General features: G+C 39.8%; 2 protein-coding genes across 2 annotated transcripts in view; one reads left to right on the top strand and one right to left on the bottom strand.

Annotated features, from left to right (window-relative positions):
* Positions 1 to 7,144, bottom strand: part of HSPA12A (heat shock protein family A (Hsp70) member 12A) — an 85,444-nt gene extending 78,300 nt beyond the window's left edge. The window contains exon 1 of the mRNA XM_035896898.1: positions 7,042 to 7,144. Coding sequence (XP_035752791.1) covers positions 7,042 to 7,144 — 103 coding nt within the window. The remainder of the gene's footprint in view (positions 1 to 7,041) is intronic.
* Positions 7,145 to 15,356: 8,212 nt separating this feature from the next.
* The window catches only part of ENO4 (enolase 4), a 31,920-nt gene continuing 27,330 nt past the window's right edge, over positions 15,357 to 19,946 (top strand). The window contains 1 exon segment of the mRNA XM_035896900.1: positions 15,357 to 15,467. Within this exon segment, the coding sequence (XP_035752793.1) occupies positions 15,357 to 15,467 (111 nt within the window).

The raw sequence follows: 19,946 nt of genomic DNA on the forward strand, positions 1-19,946 counted from the left end.
CAGGAGCGGAAACATGGAGTTATATTTGGCATCCAAAGATGATCTACTGTTCACAAGGTCATGGAGTCTGGAACTGAGAAGGAGCTGTAACTTCTTCAAGTTACTCTCATGCACTAGGGTTTGTTGGAAAGAAACTTGTGTTGTTTTTCAAAGAGCTTCTTTGTGGATATATTTAACCAGATCCTTGGGAAAATCCTTCTTGTGCTAAAATTAGGATTCAATGACCCTAAAAGACAGAAGTTTCTGTAGCACTAGGTAAAAGTATAATCTGGGCAGCTGGTTTTCAGACTAGTTTAGCAGACGCTTCATCGTTATCCAACAATACACTGCCATCGCGTGGTTCAGTGTATCAACGACAACATTTATTAAGGCACACAGATGCAATTCTCCTAGGCTGTTTTCACAGATCTTTCACAGCTTTAATTTCTATTATGCTAATAATGTATTAACTTTATGCTTTCAGGGTATTTATTGGAAGTTTCAAAAAAAGGAAGCAAATAATGCGATTCCCTCTTCAAAGAGAACTCAGAAGAGTTAAAAATGTTCAATATCATTATTCAAAATGAACTGCATTTTGTTTCCTTTACTTTAATAGTGGACTGTTTCTAATACAGACCACTTCCATCTTTCCATTTTCTTTAATTAATCCAAAAAGGGTGAGTTCTTGGAATAACTATATTATTATATATATGTGTATGTGTTTATGTACATAACTATTGATCTCATATTCAGTTGCTTCTCTGATTTGAGAAAGAGCAAATGGCTTTCTATCCTTTATCTTCTAATAATAACTTGCTGTCTTAAACCTAAGGAATCATCTATGGATCCCAATGGGCCAACCCACTGAAAGCCTCTCATGAACTTCTGTTGCTTTGCTCAGAGCTCTGGTCTTAGACAGAGCTGCACTAGAAAAGGTAAGCTCTTCAAAATCTTATTTCCCCTAATTTAGGGGAAAGTACTGCAAAGGAAACTCTTCTTAGTGCATCTGCTGACTGATCTTCCAACATACAGAATAGCAAGATCATGCCTTCTCTACTCTACTACAGAAAACAGAAAGCATTATGATTACTGTGAGCATAACATTCATGTGGGGCCAGTCAATTCCTCTCTTTGAAACACTCATGCAAGGTCCTGGCTAATCCAATGATAAGCAGTTGGCAGAAGAAACTCACTATTTCTCTTTCTTCCCTGGAATCTTGTTTTTAATAGCTAATCCTGCTTTTTAAAAAAATCCATCTGGCTTCATAGTGCTAGGAAGTCAGTGCTGTCCAGGAAAGTCAAGAGTTGTAGGTAGCACTTTATCTAGGATGGTAGAATAGAACAGAACAGAACAGAACGGGACATTTCAGTTGGAAGGTACCTACAAGGATCATCTGGTCCAACTGCCTGACCACTTCAGGGCTGACCAAAAGTTAAAACATGGTATTAAGGGCATTGTCCAAATGCCTCTTAAACACTGACAGGCTTGGGGCATTGATCACCTCTCTGGGATGCCTGTTCCAGCATTTGACCACACTCTCACCATAAAGCAATGCTTCCTAACGTCCAGCCTAAAACTCCCCTGGCACAGCTTTGAAGCCTTCCCACATGTCCTATCAGTGGATCCCAGGGAGAAGAGATCAGCACCTCCCTCTCTACGTCCCCTCCTCAGGATGCTGTAGAGAGCAAGGAGGTCACCCCTCAGCCTCCTTTTCTCCAAACTAGACAAGCCCAAAGTCTTTAGCTGCTCCTTATAGAAACATTCCTTCCAGCCCTTTCACCAGCTTTGTTGCCCTCCTCTGGATGCATTCAAGGATGTCCACATCCTCCTTAAATTGTGGGGCCCAGAACTGTACACAGTATTCACTGTGAGGCCACACCAGTGCCGAATACAGCGGGACAATCACCTCTCTTGACTGGCTGGTTATGCTGTGTTTGATGCACCCCAGGACACGATTTGCCCTCTTGGCTGCCAGGACACACTGGTGGCTCATACTGAGCCTGCTGCCCACCAGCACCCCCAGGTCCCTCTCTGCAGGGCTACTCTCCAAGCCACTCCTCTCCCAATTTATTCTTGTGCCCAGCATTACTCCATCCTAGGAGCAGAATCCAGCATTTGGATACCAGTTTGGTATCATCAGCAAACTTGCTAACGGTGCATTCCACTTCTGCATCCAGATCATTGATAAATATATGGAACAGAACTGGCCCTAGAATTGAGCCCTGAGGATTCACTGTGAGGCCACACCAGTGCCGAATACAGCGGGACAATCACCTCTCTTGACTGGCTGGTTATGCTGTGTTTGATGCACCCCAGGACACGATTTGCCCTCTTGGCTGCCAGGACACACTGGTGGCTCATACTGAGCCTGCTGCCCACCAGCACCCCCAGGTCCCTCTCTGCAGGGCTACTCTCCAAGCCACTCCTCTCCCAATTTATTCTTGTGCCCAGCATTACTCCATCCTAGGAGCAGAATCCAGCATTTGGATACCAGTTTGGTATCATCAGCAAACTTGCTAACGGTGCATTCCACTTCTGCATCCAGATCATTGATAAATATATGGAACAGAACTGGCCCTAGAATTGAGCCCTGAGGAACACTGCTGGTGTTCTGTATTATGCTGGTGCAGTACTTTTCAAGAATTTGACTCTGACACGGTAGGCTGTCTACAGGTACGGACTCATAGCTGTTACTGCACAGTGAACAAGCAACAGCTTGCTTTAAAAGGCTGTCTTTATTTTTATTCACAAGGACTGCAGCACCATCTGTAAGGGACACTCGGTTGTTACTTTCAAATAAGCAACTTAACTTGCCTGGAGAAGACAGCTTTCAAAGCTCACACCAGGTATTTGTTATTGCATGTCCACAGAAAAAGGTCTTCCTGACTCAATCCTTAGTGCAATTACATTAAGTCCTGGAATGTAGTAATAAATATTTTCCTGATCTAAAGTTAATAAAAAATCAAATCTGCTCTCCTTCCAGCACTTACGCATACACCTATATTTAAACTTGTAAAACTCATTTATATGCATAAATTTATATATACACAAACATATAAATTTGCATTACCTTTATATATTCAGCTTCCTTTTTTTACAGCGTAGCCCTTTGCTGTCATACTGGGAGGATAGATACACTGGAATATTCCACAGGTTGTTCAGTATGTCACTCCACATACTGTATTACATCACTTTCTACTATGTTCCATAAAATACAATTTATAATGAAATCTTTCAAAGATGCCAATCCTTCCCAGCTCCCTTATTCTGATCTTTATCTTTTTGTATAAAGTGCAGCCGGACCCAGCAATCCAGAGGAGGGCGTCCTATTGCTTTGTATCATCCGCCAAGTCCAGAGAGCCCTGGGGAGGGGATGGCAAAGGCCCAGGGCACTGCACAACAGCATAAAATCAGCAGTAGATGTACCACGTACATCTAACAGGAGAGTACGCTAAGATAAGGCGCCCTGCATCCACCCACCTCCTGGGTAAATCTGGGTGCTCACTGTATGCCTTCACCCTCTCTGCCCGGGCCCCTGTGCTGCCTGGGATCTGGGTGCTCTCCAACCCTGCCCGCAGCCTGCTCCTACGCCCCCCAGCACCCCGCAGCCTGCTCCTGCATCCTGCACCCCAACCCTGCCTGCAGCCTGCTCCTAAGCCCCCCAGCACCCCACAGCCTGCTCCTACCGCCCCCTAGCACCCCGCAGCCTGCTCCTACGCCCCCCAGCACCCCACAGTCTGCTCCTACACCCCCCAGCACCCCGCAGCCCCATCTCCCACCACACCACAGGCTGCACTCGGCAGTCATTCCCTTGGTCTGCCCCTGACTTCTCCAAGAAAATCAGCCCACAGCTCTTCTAAGATTTTGGGAGGGTTTTGCAGCATGAAAGCTCTGGAGTGAAAAGTAAAGATTTTGACCCTACTCAATTGCCTGAGCTGCTAAACACCATTGACTTCCAAGAATTTTAGGCCTAACTTGCTGCAAACCCATATTTAATATTGAATCTGAGCCAGTTCCTACCAGAAAAGAGCTCTCATATCCCTTATGAAAAAGATTGTTCAAAGTCAGACACACAGCAGTCGTGCCATCACTACAAATAGCTCTTTTGTAAACAGATACCAAAATGAGCAAGAAGAGGCACCTTAAAATATTAAGACACTTTCGGGACAGCAACCGACATAAAAAGCTTATCAGAGAATTTGGACCTCTGAGTTCCACAGGAAACGCCTGCGAACTCTGCCCCTTCTCAACAATTCATGAGACTTACTCTACTGAGCCTGTGCCTGGGGAAACCCTTAATAAAACATGAATGAAAGAAATCTGGCCTCTGAATAAAAGTTCTCTTTTAATCAGTACCTTTATAACAAGAAATTGTTCTATTAAGTTTAATATCTTCCCTACAGTCAAAGAGTATTTTTAAAGGGGAAAAGCTAGCCATGAAAAAAATACTTCACTAAGTGCTGGGAGGAATATTTTTGCTTAAAATGGAGCAAAAATATTTCAAATCACTCAGCGACAAAAAAATACTATAGGAATGGTCTATTTAAATAATGTGATAATGTATAGGAATGTCACGCTATTTTACGTATAAAGTATTTAAAATGTTATTAAATGCCATATAACAATATTACACAGAAATAACTATTAGAGGTACTTTTAACATTTAAATTCTATTACATTTCAATGACTTCATTTGGTAAGGATTTTTATTGAAAGCTGGGATAGCTTTCATGCCTTCTGCATTCTGCTGCTGTATTGCTGAAGTCAATGGGAGCTTTTTCATTGACTTGAGTAAGAACTGAACTTTACTCCTGTAGTCAAAGGGAGGGATCTTGGATCGTCGTGATGAAAGGTAGGCATTTTGAAATGCTATACACAGTTTTTGACAACTTCTGGTCAAATGAGTATCTTGAGGCACTTACCAAAAGAATAGACAGTATCATACTCTGCTGCCCTAAAAATCTACACTTCCATGTGTTCAAGGTTTTTTAAACCTGAATTTCCTGTGTTGATCTGTGAACTGTTACTGTGCGTTGTTAAACAGTTATGACGCTTCATTCCTGTGACGTTTCATTCCAGAAGACCTGCACTCCAACACCAGAGATGCTGGTGCTGTATCTGCAACATAGCTTGCATCTGAGTTCCTTTCAAATGAAATACAGCATAGATTCAAGATGATCAAGCTGACCGATGTAATGCATGATAGAGCCGGCATAGTCAGTTATATTTGGCCAATGAAAAATCCTCATTCTTTCCACAATATTCAGCAGGTTCTGCAATTTTTCTCTCAACAGGAGACAAAATGTTAGGTTACAGAACCCTTAAAATTCCCTGCTGGATCTCACAGAATCTGCAAGTCCCACCCCGCGGGGAATGCCACTTTCCGGCAGTCTCTACACATTCCGTGAAAGAGTTCAAATTCTTTACACCAATTGAACGCATTTCTCGTCTCGTTTGAATGGCAGACTGAATGGAGACACTTGAGAGTTCTTGGTCGCAGACATTCTAATTGATCTCTTGGCTGCAGTATACTGTAATTTGTATGGAAATATGCATTTCTCTGTGTAGGCTGTCCTGCAGTGGACTAAGCATAGTCATGTCACCTAACAAGAGCACTTTATGAACCATAATTTTCCCTGTTCAAATTATATCTCTCAACTTAGGAGGTACATGAAGAACCTTTCCATATACACACACACAGGAGAGAACCTGTCAAAACATGTAGCTTTGATAACATTGACTCAAAACCTGAACGCTTAACAAGAGCTCTCTATGAAATAAATGGGGAAGAGGCTAAAAATCATGTTTTCCTAGGCTAAAGTGCTTTCCACACTATCTGCAAGACAAATTTAGCTGTGGCATTCGCGGTGCAAATCTCATTAGGTTGGCTGATAAGTTATGCACGCAGAAACAGACTTCTAAAGATTGTTCTGCAAAGAGGGGCAGCACACAGAGCACTTCCCACTCCCTGTGCTGTGGGATCTGGTGAATCCCCAGCTGTGCTACAAAGCAGACCTGTCAAGTCTCATGCACTGACTCGTTCTTTTGTATCACACTCTGTCACTGCCGGCACTGCACATTTTTATATGGCAGTACCATGGCTTCTCTCCCACTTTTGGATCCCACACATCAGATGCAGGTGGTCAGTCTGATCTGTGATTATCTGACCAGCTGCATCTGATGTGCGGGTCAAGGAGCAAAAGAAAGGTCATGGTACTGGCACTGCAGCTGGGGAATGTGCTGTTTAGCAGGACCCAGCGCTGACAGGAGCCCTGCTAGAAGCCATGCTCCCCTCTTAAGGCTATGTGCTGCAGGATTCAGCTATTTAATGACCGGACACACGCTTATCACCTAACCTTGCACAGAAATGGGTGCCCCAGCACATGGAATCTCACATGTCTGAAGACCAGAGTCTATATTTACAGGGTTAGCTTTCTCATGAAATTTCTGGAAGATACACAATGAGAACTCAGAGATCTGGCTGATATTTCCTCAAGAAACCTTTTGTTGACCCTACCTTTTCCCTTATGCTATTATTGGTCAGCTCTTGAAGATATAAAAACAACCACATGAATTCTGATCTTTTTTTTCCCCTCCTTGATTTACATAATATAAAAGCAATAAGGAAGTACTTATGGTGAGGGTAACATTTCTAAACTGATTTATGCCTACTTGCAACTCTCTCTTTGTGGCAATCAAAAATAACATTTCATAAATACATGTTTGTATGCAGCTACTTAAAATGAAAAAGACGAGTATTTAATTGCTGAGGTTTTAAATGTCATCCACCCAAAAAAAGCACTGTAAACATTTTAGTCGCTCTCAGCGGAGAAGGCCAGTGACTGACATATTAAAAGCCTCAAGGCTGCAGTTATTTAAAAACTCTGATTTTCTAGATTCTTCCACATGTTTAATTCCCTTCCTCATCGTCAACCTTCCCCCTGCATTTCATTGACAGGCATGTTAACTACAACTTTGGTTACTCCTAACATTTCCTTCTCTGGCCCGATTTTTCATCACCTTTAGAACTATGCCAAGGAAGACCAAGAACTGAGAAATACCTTTATGCAGAGAGCTTCCATATGGTCTTGTGTACCATTTATTCCACACTGACGGACGCAGCAGGCTTCCACTGATGCACATGATCCTCTGCAAGATTCCCATAAAACCAGGAATAGCACTGCGTAAATAGGAGCATAATAAATTAGCACATTTTAACAATTTTCCTCACAAATATAGCCAAAACAATCCAGTAAAACAAAGCTGAGGGAAAACTTAGATAGGCTGTGACTTTACAATAATTAGGATCTTATGGTTTATTTGACAGAACTCCCTTTGGCAGAATCTCCACTGACAACCACAATTTGTTTAGAGCATCATTTTTGTTGGAACACAGACATCTGTTCTTTAAGGCATTAAATCTTTCACTACACATGAAAACTGCAGTCCTTACATGTAAGGAGGACTTCTGATCTTAAAGATCGGTCATTCCTGTTATATTGCTTGACTCTGTATTAGTGCAATTGCATTTATTCTCTATGTACTGAACCCTAAACATCTGCTAGGCTGGAAAATCTTCTTTGTGCAGTTTTTTTATTTCATTACATCTAGAGGTACACAAAAAACATAAGAAACAATATACAGTCCACCCTATCCCAAGTAATCAAATACAATTAAAATAAGAGTGTTATTTTGAATGTGACAGTGGATAAACCCCAAGCAGACATTCCGTTTAAAACTTAAAGTACTAATTCATGCTAAAACCTTTTAAATGGAATCTGTAAGTTTTGCTATCCACCATGTAAGGTAGTAAGCACTGGCGATGTGTCATAGAAAATATATGAAAACGAAGAGAGTCAAATACTTCAAGAATTCAAACTATGTTTCAAAGAGGTAGGTATCAATAACTCCCCCCCACAGCAAGCTGGGAAAACTGTATGAGTATTCAGCGAAGTCATGGATTAACGCCACGCATAAACTTCTACAGCAGTCTATCGGCAATACCACTCTGCAGAACATAGCATGTATCATCTGCTGCCTCTAAGTATTTTCCTCTAGAGTTACAGCATTTTCAGCTGCTGTTGTTGATTGCTATTTCTGATCAAAGTGAAATAAAAATTATCCCCTGCAGATATTGTTCACCCTTTCTTTTTTCCTATGGTCAAATGAACCCAGGCATTCATGCGTAAAAATGGCTATCAGGATTCCACACGAGGTCTGAATCCCTAAGTTATTAGTTTCCACCCAAGAACTTGAGCTTTCCTGTTTCCATTATTCCTTGATTTTATTTGCCACATTTCACCCATAATATCCACTCACTGTCTTCAGACCAATGCAAATACTTTCACATGTGCTACCACCAACTACATGCACCTTTTGCTACAGTTATTTCACTAACCCTTATGGAATCATACTTGGTCTTCAAAGTGATTGTACTAGTGGAGTCTCAGGCTATACCTACCTCCCACAATGTGGCTTCACCAAAACAAAACAGATGGGAACTAGATTGGCATTTTGGCTGTACGTAAAGCTGTACCCTGCATGCAAGAAGGACTTAGGAAACCTTAACGTGTTCTCCAGAATAAAACTCCCCCTCTAAAAACATTCCCACCAGTTCACTTTTCCTTTCTTAGGTTTTGCTCACAGCTCTACCAATAGTTGATCTTGCACATCTCCTTTAACATCAGTGGAAGAAGGAATGGGATCTGCATTTCCAGTCCACCTTTGAGTAATGCGTCCACATGCTTCTGATTAGGAAGGAAAATGTTATCGGAAACGTTTGGCAGACAAGCCATCTTGTGCAAAAATCAATGTTTTATATACCAGGTTGCCTTTGTGTCCCCCGCTTTGCACACATTGGAACTAAAACCAAAGGAACACCTTCACTTTCCAGTCCTCAACAATCTTCTCTCCTCTTCTTCCCCTCTTGCCCCAGTATTTCTAGGATACTAAGCTGTTCTCCCACACCAGCACAGAGGGCAGCCATAAGAAAATCTCATTATTACACTGGGTAGTACATTACAATGGTAATAAAAGGGGTAATTCTGTTTAGCTTTATCTGGCCTCTAAATTTGCAGTCAAAAAACCAGCTTAATTTTAAGGATCAGATTACGATTCTTATTACCTTCCTGTCATAACAAAGGATTCAGATATTACATTTCTGCCTTTATTAGCCAACAATCTATGGTATTTTGGATGTCCAGTACTTTATTTACTTAGTTTCTCCAAGAGAGAATGAAAGTTGCACTCTTGAAAGCTTTCTCGCTTTTTCCCTCTCCAAAATTTACTTGGTTTCATTTTGCTGTTGAACATAAAACAGCTGGACAAGAAAAAAAAAAAAAAGGAGATAGAGGGTGTTCTAATGGCCAGGATTAATTAATCAAAGAAAGAGGATATCCATGCCTCCTACTGGCAGGCTTGCAACTCTGTATTTTGATTCAGTGGATCCTTAGCAAAATCTAGAAATAGACACAGGACAGGGAAATGAAAAACAAGAACGCAGAGGCTGCTCTTTGTCTGGGTTTGATTCTAGCTTCCTCCTATTCTTTTCCTCCACTCTTTCAAAATAAGGAAAGAAAAGATACACACCACATGACCCAAATTTATACTTATTTCCATTTTAAAAGAAGATTCACTCCTAATTTTTTGAATACTGTAAAGGCTGAACACTCAGCTAACCCACTGTGTTTAGGTTTCCCTGAGTGCTTCACAGAGATTTGTTAAAGATACAAAATAGCATACCAAACAATGAAAGAGCTTGTTTCCCCAACCATTTTTGTTGAAAGCTACTTTGTATATGTTCCTATGCAACAAAAATTAAGTTTATGTGTAGGTGTTCCATGTTTTTACAAACTCTACACTCCTTAGTTGTTATAAGATTAAAACAATTTTCTCCCTCAGTAAATGCTTCCCTTGAAAACCACTGGAAGCACATAATTCATCTGTCCATTTATAGCTTCTATTTTCTTCTAGGCACTGAGGAACTGCTGATTGTGATTGTTGTTTTCCCTTTTAAGAAGCCAATGTTGAACAAGTGACAGATAAGACAATTTAATGTTTCAGTGACCATACAGATCAATTTTTCATTTATTCTGAAGTTTAAAAGAAAAAAAGATAGGCAACCAAGGTACGATTGCAGGGATTTTGTTTAGCAAATTATTCTTCTATACACAGAAAATTTAACAGGCACTCTCATTAAACCTGCAGGGAGTTTTAAGGTAGCTTTAGTCCTAGTATTTTTCAAAAAATGCATTCAAAGATTTTTCCCCTGAATCATTTTCTTCTCTATGGAATCTATCAGAAAGGTTTGGAGATACAGTACAAGTCTTTAACTGTGAATATTAGAAAAAGAAGAAAGAAAAGAAATGTATTACCACAAGCGGCAGAAGATCTCAATAAAAAGACAGATAAGTGAAAAGGGAACATTGTGCAGTTTCTATATTGGATAGAGAAATGGAAAAAACCCACACATATTTGGGAAAGTGTTTGTATGGAAAAGGTACAGGATTGGTATCCCCTACTAGCACTTACCCGTTCCATACAAGTCATTGCAGGGTGACAGACACCTGATTTGCTCTTTCCACCCACTTCATTTCTTCCTGTTTTCCTCCCTGTAGACCTCTGCCTGCTGTCCCTGCAGGACCCAAGTGTGCCATCTGATGTGCAACCCTATTAAGCAAGCTAGCATTATAGCATCGTATGTGGGCTGGCAAAGTGTGCGCACTCAGCCCACTCATGATTGGGTCCTAGCAACGTGATGGCTGCACACCGCATCCAGGTTCAAACGTGAAGACACTAAACACTGGTGCAAATTGTTGTTCTACGCGCAAGCGACCCTTCTGGAGACAGGAGAGGGCCTTCGGTATCTGACCTGGCTGTCCTCAAGAAGATTAAGGACGAAGAACACCTAAGTCAGAGTCTCTCTCTTTCCATTCATTCATAAGGAGACTGAACTTAGATGCCAGGACTGTTTCCCTGTACCCAATCCTGCTGTCAAATAAGATGGCACTCGCAGGAAGTTAGGCAGTTTTACCGACAGATAGCTACCAACAGCGAACAGTCAACAGTGACATCTAAACTGCTATCAGTAACATTCAGTGTTTTCAGCTTACTGAACACATGCAAGAAATTTAAAAGCTCACATCAAGTGATATCCCAAGCAATCTTACGAAAGTCCTGGAGATACTATGTTGATTTATATTCACAAGTCTTATTGCCTTTTCAACCTTAAACATCAGGGAATCACTAAAAAAACCCAGAAGTTTAGATTCAGAAATGTAAGAAGCAATCCTAGAGATAAGCCTGTTCACTTCTTTAATTATTATTTATATAACATGAAAGCTGCTAAAAATGGTAGAAAATTCCCAACTTTGTTCCTTATGAGGCAAAAGTTTTTCCTGCCTTTGGGCCAAGTCCTGCTCATTTTACTGATGGGAAATAGAATTTTAAACCCCAGGGATGGATATCTGAGAGCGTAATTTAGAATGTGGGTCTACACACAGTAATTTTGCCCAAGTATTCACTACAAGATTTTTCTATGGGCTTAAATGTTATTCTTATATTTAAAATCAATACAAATCTTAAACTGTATTAATGAACACATTTCTATGCAAGTTTTGCAGTATAATGGAATTACATCACTATCAGTACTCTATAAATAACCTTTGGCTCTGCTAAAAGCTAGAAGCAGACTTTATTGCCTCATATACTACTCTTGACCACTTAATTAACTACCACAAAAGCTAATTAATTAGACATCACAGTCTCTAATCATTCTGGAATTTGCTCTATTATGTTCAGCTGGAATATCCTCTTTCCTCAACAGACCCCCTAAAGTTTAGATGAACACAATAAAGCACTCTGGGTTTTTCATTCTCGTCTTTCCAGATACTCAAGATCAGGGTGGGAATATTTAGACCGATTTTATTACAGATTTTCCTTCTTTAACTCTGTCTTTACTACAATGGATGTTTTTGTGAGCTTGGAAGGCTGCAGCCTGTTTCACTGTTAGTGTTCTAACATTTTAACATAACCTTGCCAAAAAATCATTCTCAAGAAGTCAAGAATTCCAGCAGCTTAACTCAATGACTGCCTACTGCTGGTGTATCACAACATGCATGTCACACGCGTAGGTATTTTGTGAAGCAACTTATCAATTAAACTTGAAAGCTGTACCTCCAAAATTTTAAATTGTTTTGTCAACAAGATGCAGCCAGTCTGTAAAGTCAGGATGTGTATCGTGGTGGAATGAAAGTACCAATGAGAAACAAGCTGATAAATTGGTTTGACTAATCATTAAAACCCATCTAGTATAATCGTTTTAGCTGATCTCGTTTAAGTCATTCCGTGAAGCTGCCAAGAGAGTTCAGGGACAGGTCGATCTTCTATTCGCATCATGCAAGGATCAGGCAGATAAAATCCGATCAGTTACCTGAGCATTCTTGCATTTATATGTAATTATTCCCTTGTTGTTTTAAAGCTTCCATCTGGAGGAAAGAAATCTGTTCTGCTCCTGACCTTTTCAGACCTCATGTCACTGTACTTAGCTTTAACAGATGGATTCTACTGATCTGATATGAAGATAGAAATAAAAGACTGAAAACATGAAAAGAGTGGACAAATATAGAATCATTAAAGCCTTGAATCATTGATAACTGCAGGTCAGTGGGTGAATCTTCACTGGATTCACGGGTTGTTGATCAGGCCCCAGTTTGTTCCTGCCCCAAACTGCAAAAGAATTAAAAAGACTCTACTGAAGGTGACTGGCACTACCTTCCTCTAATGCACAAGTCAGCGAGAGCAGGAAGGACTGCTAACACACACTGTATCTCCAAGGTCATGGCTACTCCTAACAAACAGCTATAGCCTAAAATAAGTACCAGTTCTGAGCAACACTCAGATCTACCTTGTGGGAGTAAGAGCAATTGCTCTGAGCAGAGCAGATTTCTGCAGAAGAGCAGAATCCCTCCTATCTGTGCACGTCTTTTCTTCCTGTTGTTGGTCAGACTGAGTAGATCAACCATAACTTTCTTGCAGATTCATATACAAAACACTTCCATAAAGGGGTTTAGTCTTCCTCCATGAAAAAAAAAAAAAAAAAAAAAAAAAAGGAAAAATTACAATCAATAAGAAATAATGAAAGAACTTCTCAGAACAATACACACATGAACTAGCTGGTCACAAAGAAAGGAAGCAACTAAACTTTTGCAAAAGGAATGTTCAGCTTGGGCATCCATTTTATGCTTAAGGAGTAAACTGGTGAAGAAACATTTCTGAATCTTGTAAATGGAGAGGAAATTCAGAGCAAAACCTGATTCTCTGTCCTTGGTTCAATTCACTTTTTCTACTTGATGAAGATAGACTGTAAGGCAGGATGCTTGGATTGATGTGCACTGCAGGTTAATACAAGCCTACATAGTTTGGAGTAAGCTAGTGCAGCATGAGTTTCTGGGCATATTCCCAGAACAGTATAGAGCAGAGAAAATTTGCTTGTAGAGCAGCCTCATCCCCCCCACATACCCATCTTAAGATTCATGAATTATACATTTTAGGCTATTTGATGTGCTATAATAAAGATGTGATGTAACAAAATAGGGAGACAAAGACAGATTTCAGTAACTAGAAAAAAACAGCATTATCTTCACAGTGTTCTGCATTTCATAACTGTTTTCATCATTTGAGTAACTCCTCATTGCATCTTCACCTTTCCAGGAACTGCACTGTAAGATGTTAAAAATGTATGTTTGATTTGTACATTTTTTCAATAACTAATTTGTATGTTATAACATGAACAGCAAATACAATTTTTCTGCGTGCAACAGAAACCAATGACCTACTCTTTCAGACACACACGCATTTCTGAAACCTGCTGAGGATCTGCATATTTTATGACAGCAGACACCTAAGACAAACTACACATGAAGACAGAGGACAGAATGCAGAAAATTATGATTGGTATTATCAAACTGTTAATCAGTATTTTTGGCATTACCAGTGCACGTTTGCATAATCATAATGCTCCATTGGAATTATCTTGTAAAAAGTCTGTGTACTGTCATCGTCACCAACTTTCCAAAAAGAGTCAACATTACTAAAAGAAGGCTAAAATTCTTTTAGACTGCAGGAAATTAGTAATACAGAAACAACAAGCATTCTGCTTCATGCTCTTAGACTCCAAGTATCAACAAAATAGCTCTACATTCATAACACAAAGAAAACTACTTTTTCAAAAAAATCATATCAAAAGAAAAAAACATCCCCTCTGGAAATTACCCAGTGGGTTTGCCACCCAGCCAGCAACTGTCCTGCATGCCAAGATCTTTTTATGACAATGCAATGAAAATCAGATGTACATTACAGAGACAGAAAGTAGATCTGGTAAGACATTGACTGGTGTGATTCACGGTATTTTCTAGTTAAATTTTCTCCTGAAAGAAATGCATGTCCCACCATTACATTTCAGTATTAATCTCTTCTGAAAGGTAGGAGTATTGTCATAATAAACTATGTAACACAACTTTTAGGTCTCCTTGTTTGGAATATCTTGCTGCTGCAATAGTTGTCCACGCCGAAAATTGATTTTTATTAAAATATTGGAATGGAATTACACTTCTATAGTTCTTGCTCTTAGAAAGTATAACTGCTGCTCAGCTGTCAGTTCCAATTTTTTACTGTTTCGTAGCTAAAATTTCACTGAATACAACAGAAGAGTGTTTGTTTTCTCCAGAGCTGAATTTCTTTTCAGTTGTCTTTTGGATCAGAGAGAAGGGCAAATTAAAGAAAAAAAAAAAAAAGTGTTTAACATCATTAATAAGAGGATGCAACTGTTTCCTCTTATAGTCTTCCTGTTAAAAAAAAACAACCCATACCCTATCATTACATTATGACTACAGCTATCAAGTGATATAATTTCCTGTAGTGTTTCCAGTCCTTAATATTATTGAGCATTATTAATCAGTTGTCTGTTATTATCCAACTGCCACCTTCTACTTCAGCAGTGCTCTCATTCCATAGAGGCTGAAGTCATTCTTGCATGTGCTGACTTATACGTAAATAGGGAACAGTTAAATTCATCAGCTTGAACTGAGAAGTTTAAATCTAGTTGTAAGATCCCCAAACCAGAACATCTTCTGAAAATTAGATTCATCTTAGATTAAAGAAATCTAGTAAATGATTTCAACTTGATCAGCCTAATATTTTGTGCCATTTCTTGGTAAAGCATTTTGAAATCCTGAGTTAGTTATACAATAGTCAGCAATGTTTTTATGTTTTAAGGGTTATTTTCTCAGTTAACATAAACTAGCATAACTCAGCTGAAGTCAAAGTGCTCTTGATTAACCAAGTGAAGATATCAATTTTAAAAAGCCAATTCCCCAATATGTTGAAGATCCCATTTTACAGTCGTCAGCTGCCAAGACACCTAAAACTGGCCAACTATCAAAAGCATGTGGCCACATATGAATATGGTCCGTGTGCTACTAAGAAACAGGTGAGGTCAAAGGAAAACTTTATTCTGTTTTTCTTGCTGTTTTTTAAGAAATTACTTTCACTAGAGTAGTGATGAAATAAAATTTTTGAAATGTTCTAGGCTTTTTTTTTTTGTGATTGTGGAAGCATTTTATGTTTTTGAGTGTTACTCCAGCTGTTTTGATGCAGATATTTAATACATATTAATAAAAAGGAACATGTTGGCAACAGAGAAGTAGAAAAGATTTTATTTATGGAAGGATCTGCATGTATTCCTTCTTCTTTTCCTATCTGGACTGTCTGGTGCCTGGTTTCTGGAACCAGTGCTGTTTCTGCACCAGTGCCTAAGGTTTATTTGGGGAGGGGAGGGAGAAGGACTGCTAATGATCTCCCAGAGATAAATGAAATTGCTGATTTAGTCAAGCTCATTCTTGACCTTGACACAAGACGGGACAGGCAAAGGGAAGAGCTCAAAATAGAGCAAGTGAAAGAAGGGAAGATCAAACGAATGCTCAGGTCTGGCCAAGACCCCCCCTACATTCAGCTAACACCTGGCTGAGTTAGAAAACATGACCAGCCCAACCTTCCTGTTGGAGCCGATTGAAGCTGTCAGCTCCCGGCTTGTCACCCACTGCATCAGGAGGCCCCTGGGCTGCCACAAGAGCCCTAATTAGGCAGAAATGGCACTTCGGCAACTGACCCGCCAGGACCTTTGGCAAAGCATTTAACATCATTAGTTAACATTTTTATTAAAAAAAGTGTGAATGTAAATGAACAGCCAATGCATTTCAATAGGGTTTGTCGGTGGCATTGCACGCTCCCCCACTCTCCCAACCACACACACACTTTTTTGCATGAATAGTTCACTTGTTTTCTCTAAAGGGGGATGGGGATGCAGAGAATGTTTTTCCAAGGGAACTAGACATGTTCAAAGCAGAAGCAAGGTCTTAAACAATCAGACGCAAACTCTTGCCTTTTGGGGAGTGTGTTGGTGAGTGAACAAACAACTAAATGCAATCTTACCTGCAACATGCCTAAGGGGACATCTGAAAGGGAAAGTATGCATAACCCACCCTGGAACAGAGAGATACACAATCACATATTCATCTGATTGCTCTAAGCATATTTGTTGTATTTTTGTTCTTTTCTGTTACATCCAAGAATAGGTACCTAATCCAGTAAGCCTGCAACCTTTTGCCGGAGCTATCAAACGCTGCAACAATGTAAAAGGATGAACATGTAAGAAAATACTGACCTCCTCTTTCCTGAGAATTTAATTGTTGCACATTACCTTTGACAGAAGATTGTCAAAAAATACCACTTAGGCATATTAACAACCTATCTTAATTAAGTCTCCACTGGCAGCAATTTACATCTAAAAAGTTATTTATTCATACAGAAGAGTATGCAGCCTTGACAGACTTTATTAGTACTCAATTTTTCCTGCAGGTTCTTTAACTGAAGAGTTTCCCTGATTTATCAATACTTGACCAAAATCCTGGCACCATTTTTTGGAGATAAGAGACATGAGAAAATGAAATAATTACAAACAGACTTTTTAATAAAGAACTGGACAGGACTTAGAAGGGTGTCCAGTCCTCAGATATTTTATGTCTACTTCCTATGAACGTGCCCCAATCCATGCTACTTGTATTTCCTTTGAACCATTAGCTCCTTCTTCCTCCGATGGAAGCTACAGAATATAGCACTGGGGCTGTTTGCTTGGGCCAGATAAAAACTGTATTGCCTTAGGTTTTGGAATTTGGTCCCCCAACCTGTAACGGCCATGTTACCAGCAACACTTTTGTTCCACTGAAGAAAAGATTTTTTCATTTGTTAGGAAATCATTCTGTTACACTGTAGCTGCACAGACTATCACTTATGCCTTCTAAAATAAACTACAAAAGTAATAAGAACTTAAATAGATCTTCCACATAAGGTACTTGGGATGAAGGTGCTGAATGAAATGTCGGTTCAAAACGCCACTCATCAGACTTGCTCTGCAGCCCATGGAAGGTATCCTCAAAAAAAAACTTTCCCTGTTCAGTTTGTTGAACAAGCCAACCTTCCCCCTCAACCCTGACCTCAGTTCAAACAGAGAAGCCCTTCACTTCTACCCATCACCTGACAGGGAAAACCAGAAGACCATACCTTCAGACTACATCCGATGTTTCACAAATCTGCTGTTCTCTGACTACGATGCAGCAAAGTTTGCATCCAAAAAGCCAGAATAAGGCTACACCAGGACATACTTTTGCCCCACAGTGCAGATGCAGCCATTGTTAACCAGTTCAGTTTCTTTTCAGGAAACTTCTGTCTCGTGTTTGTGCTATGCCTAGTATAAAAAGGTCTGGTTGGGACTCCAGGAACTCTACACTAATAATAATATGCATACACAATAACAAGATTTGTGCACGCAGAGAAAAGAAAAAGAATGTTACACCACACATAGTACACATGAATATGCTCACACGCTTAAGGACTGTCTGTTCACACAATGGGTAAAACCCTCTCCTTCGTACATGCTTTGGGATCTATACATTATGTAAGTTCCTACTCTGTGTGGGGTGTGTGTGTGTGTGTATGTATTCACAAGTGCTTTCATTCTCTTTTTAAACATGTATGTGTAGCCTTCGAGGATACTGTGGAAACATTAAAACAACATGGACTTCTAAATGTAGATTTTTAAAGTACAATACCAAGTCTAGAAATCCATGTAGGAAGCCTGGCTTGATCTTTTGACTCATCTCTGAGAGCAAGTGAACAGCTAATTTTGGCAGTATTCAAATCATCGTCTACCAGTGAATTAACAAAAACAAAATCCATATCTTTCTTTCTAGAGCAGAAATAAGAAGAGATAAATATTTTTAAAAATGTATTTGCTGACAATAATCATATGGTGGCTTGCCTATCCCAATAATGCAGCTTTTTAGAGGTAATTAGCTTAAAAGCAGTATTAGCAAAAAGAATAAATGCTCCTTAGGAACTACCCAGAAAGCTGAATCATACAAGGCTCAGAAAGTTGGTAACAGTAAGGTGTCTATACCTGACCCCTTTTCCCATCACATGACTGTTTTCCAGTCTAGTTCTTCAGTACGGCTTCTCCTCTCCCGCTGGGAACTGGAGGGGTGGGTGACGGGAGAGAGAGGTGACAGCTTATTGAAAAGCTCGTGCTCCCTGCCTAGTTTTGGCACATTTTCTGCAGGTGCCTCGCACTACAGCCACAATAGGCTCTGGAAAAGAGGATTCAGACCTGTCAACAGCTACAGGAGGCAACTCCGCAGCTTTGTCTTACAGGCTAACTTCATTGTCTGCTGTTCTGAACCCTGCAGCACAGGCACCCCTTAATGAGATGAGCCCCTCTTCCCTCCATTTGTTCCTCCCTCTGTTTCTCTTGCCTTTCTGTAATGGTTTAACTTGATCGTATTGGTTCCTTTCTAGTGGGCATTGCTCCAACGATCAGATAAGATAATTGCCTGTAGAATACTGCTCAGCAACAACTATTACTTCCTTGGCTGAAAATGTCAGAGCAATTGAAAGCTCTTAGGGAAGTTCAAGAACAAGGAGGCAAAAAGAAGCAGCTCCTATATATGGATGTATCTGTGTATATATAGCAAGCTTGCAGTGGCCAGCTCTCCTGGATGATCTTGCTTTATAAGCACCACTTTCAGCATATTTTATGTTTTCATTACTTTTTTAAGAAGCTAAACAACATAAAGGTTTACACCAATTCGCATAAGGAAGTATTTCTCTTGCTTACTTTGGATTTGTATGTATTTACTTCAGCTTTGGAGGACAATATTATATTCCCCGCTTCCTATTCCATTTCTTAGAAACCAAACTACTGCAATTTCTTTTTAATCTGAGAATATTGTCTGCATGCAGAAGATGCTGAGGCAAAACCTGAAATGGCTTGAGGAAGTGGGTGGAGTTGTTGAATAGTGCTGTGAGTTTAATGCCCTCCTGATTTAGTCACTCGCTAGCAACGGTGGCTTGCCAAATACTCAAACAAGGCCATGTTTTGTGCTCTGTAGCTTTATGAAGTGACAGCTGATAGAATAATGCTATACCAAGAGAAGGTCACATAAATATCACACTCTGAACGTAAGAACAATTAAAATAACAGAAATAGTCAGGCCAGTATTTAATTCATTTCTTTATCTGAAACACACACTGTCACTTCTAACAAACACGTGATGTTACGCACTGATGAACAATTCGAGAGCACACCCAAGACATCATGCTTTTTATCACTAAAGTGTGTAGGCTCTAGAGAGTTTGTATGAAATCAAGATCTCCATTTATTTGACTGACAGTACAAATAAGCATGAAAAAGCCCACACTTGCAAAAATTTACTCAGAGCAAAATCAGAAAAACTGCACAAACCCTCATCCTTTATCATTTTCCAAATCCCATTTTTTTCTATACTACATATGCAATACATATACTGCATGTGTCACCAATAATACACCATCACACAGTCATAACCATCAGATCTTT

The sequence above is a fragment of the Egretta garzetta genome, unplaced genomic scaffold (genome assembly GCF_000687185.1).
Source record: "Egretta garzetta isolate BGI_Z169 unplaced genomic scaffold, ASM68718v1 scaffold486, whole genome shotgun sequence".
Lineage (NCBI taxonomy): Eukaryota > Metazoa > Chordata > Aves > Pelecaniformes > Ardeidae > Egretta > Egretta garzetta.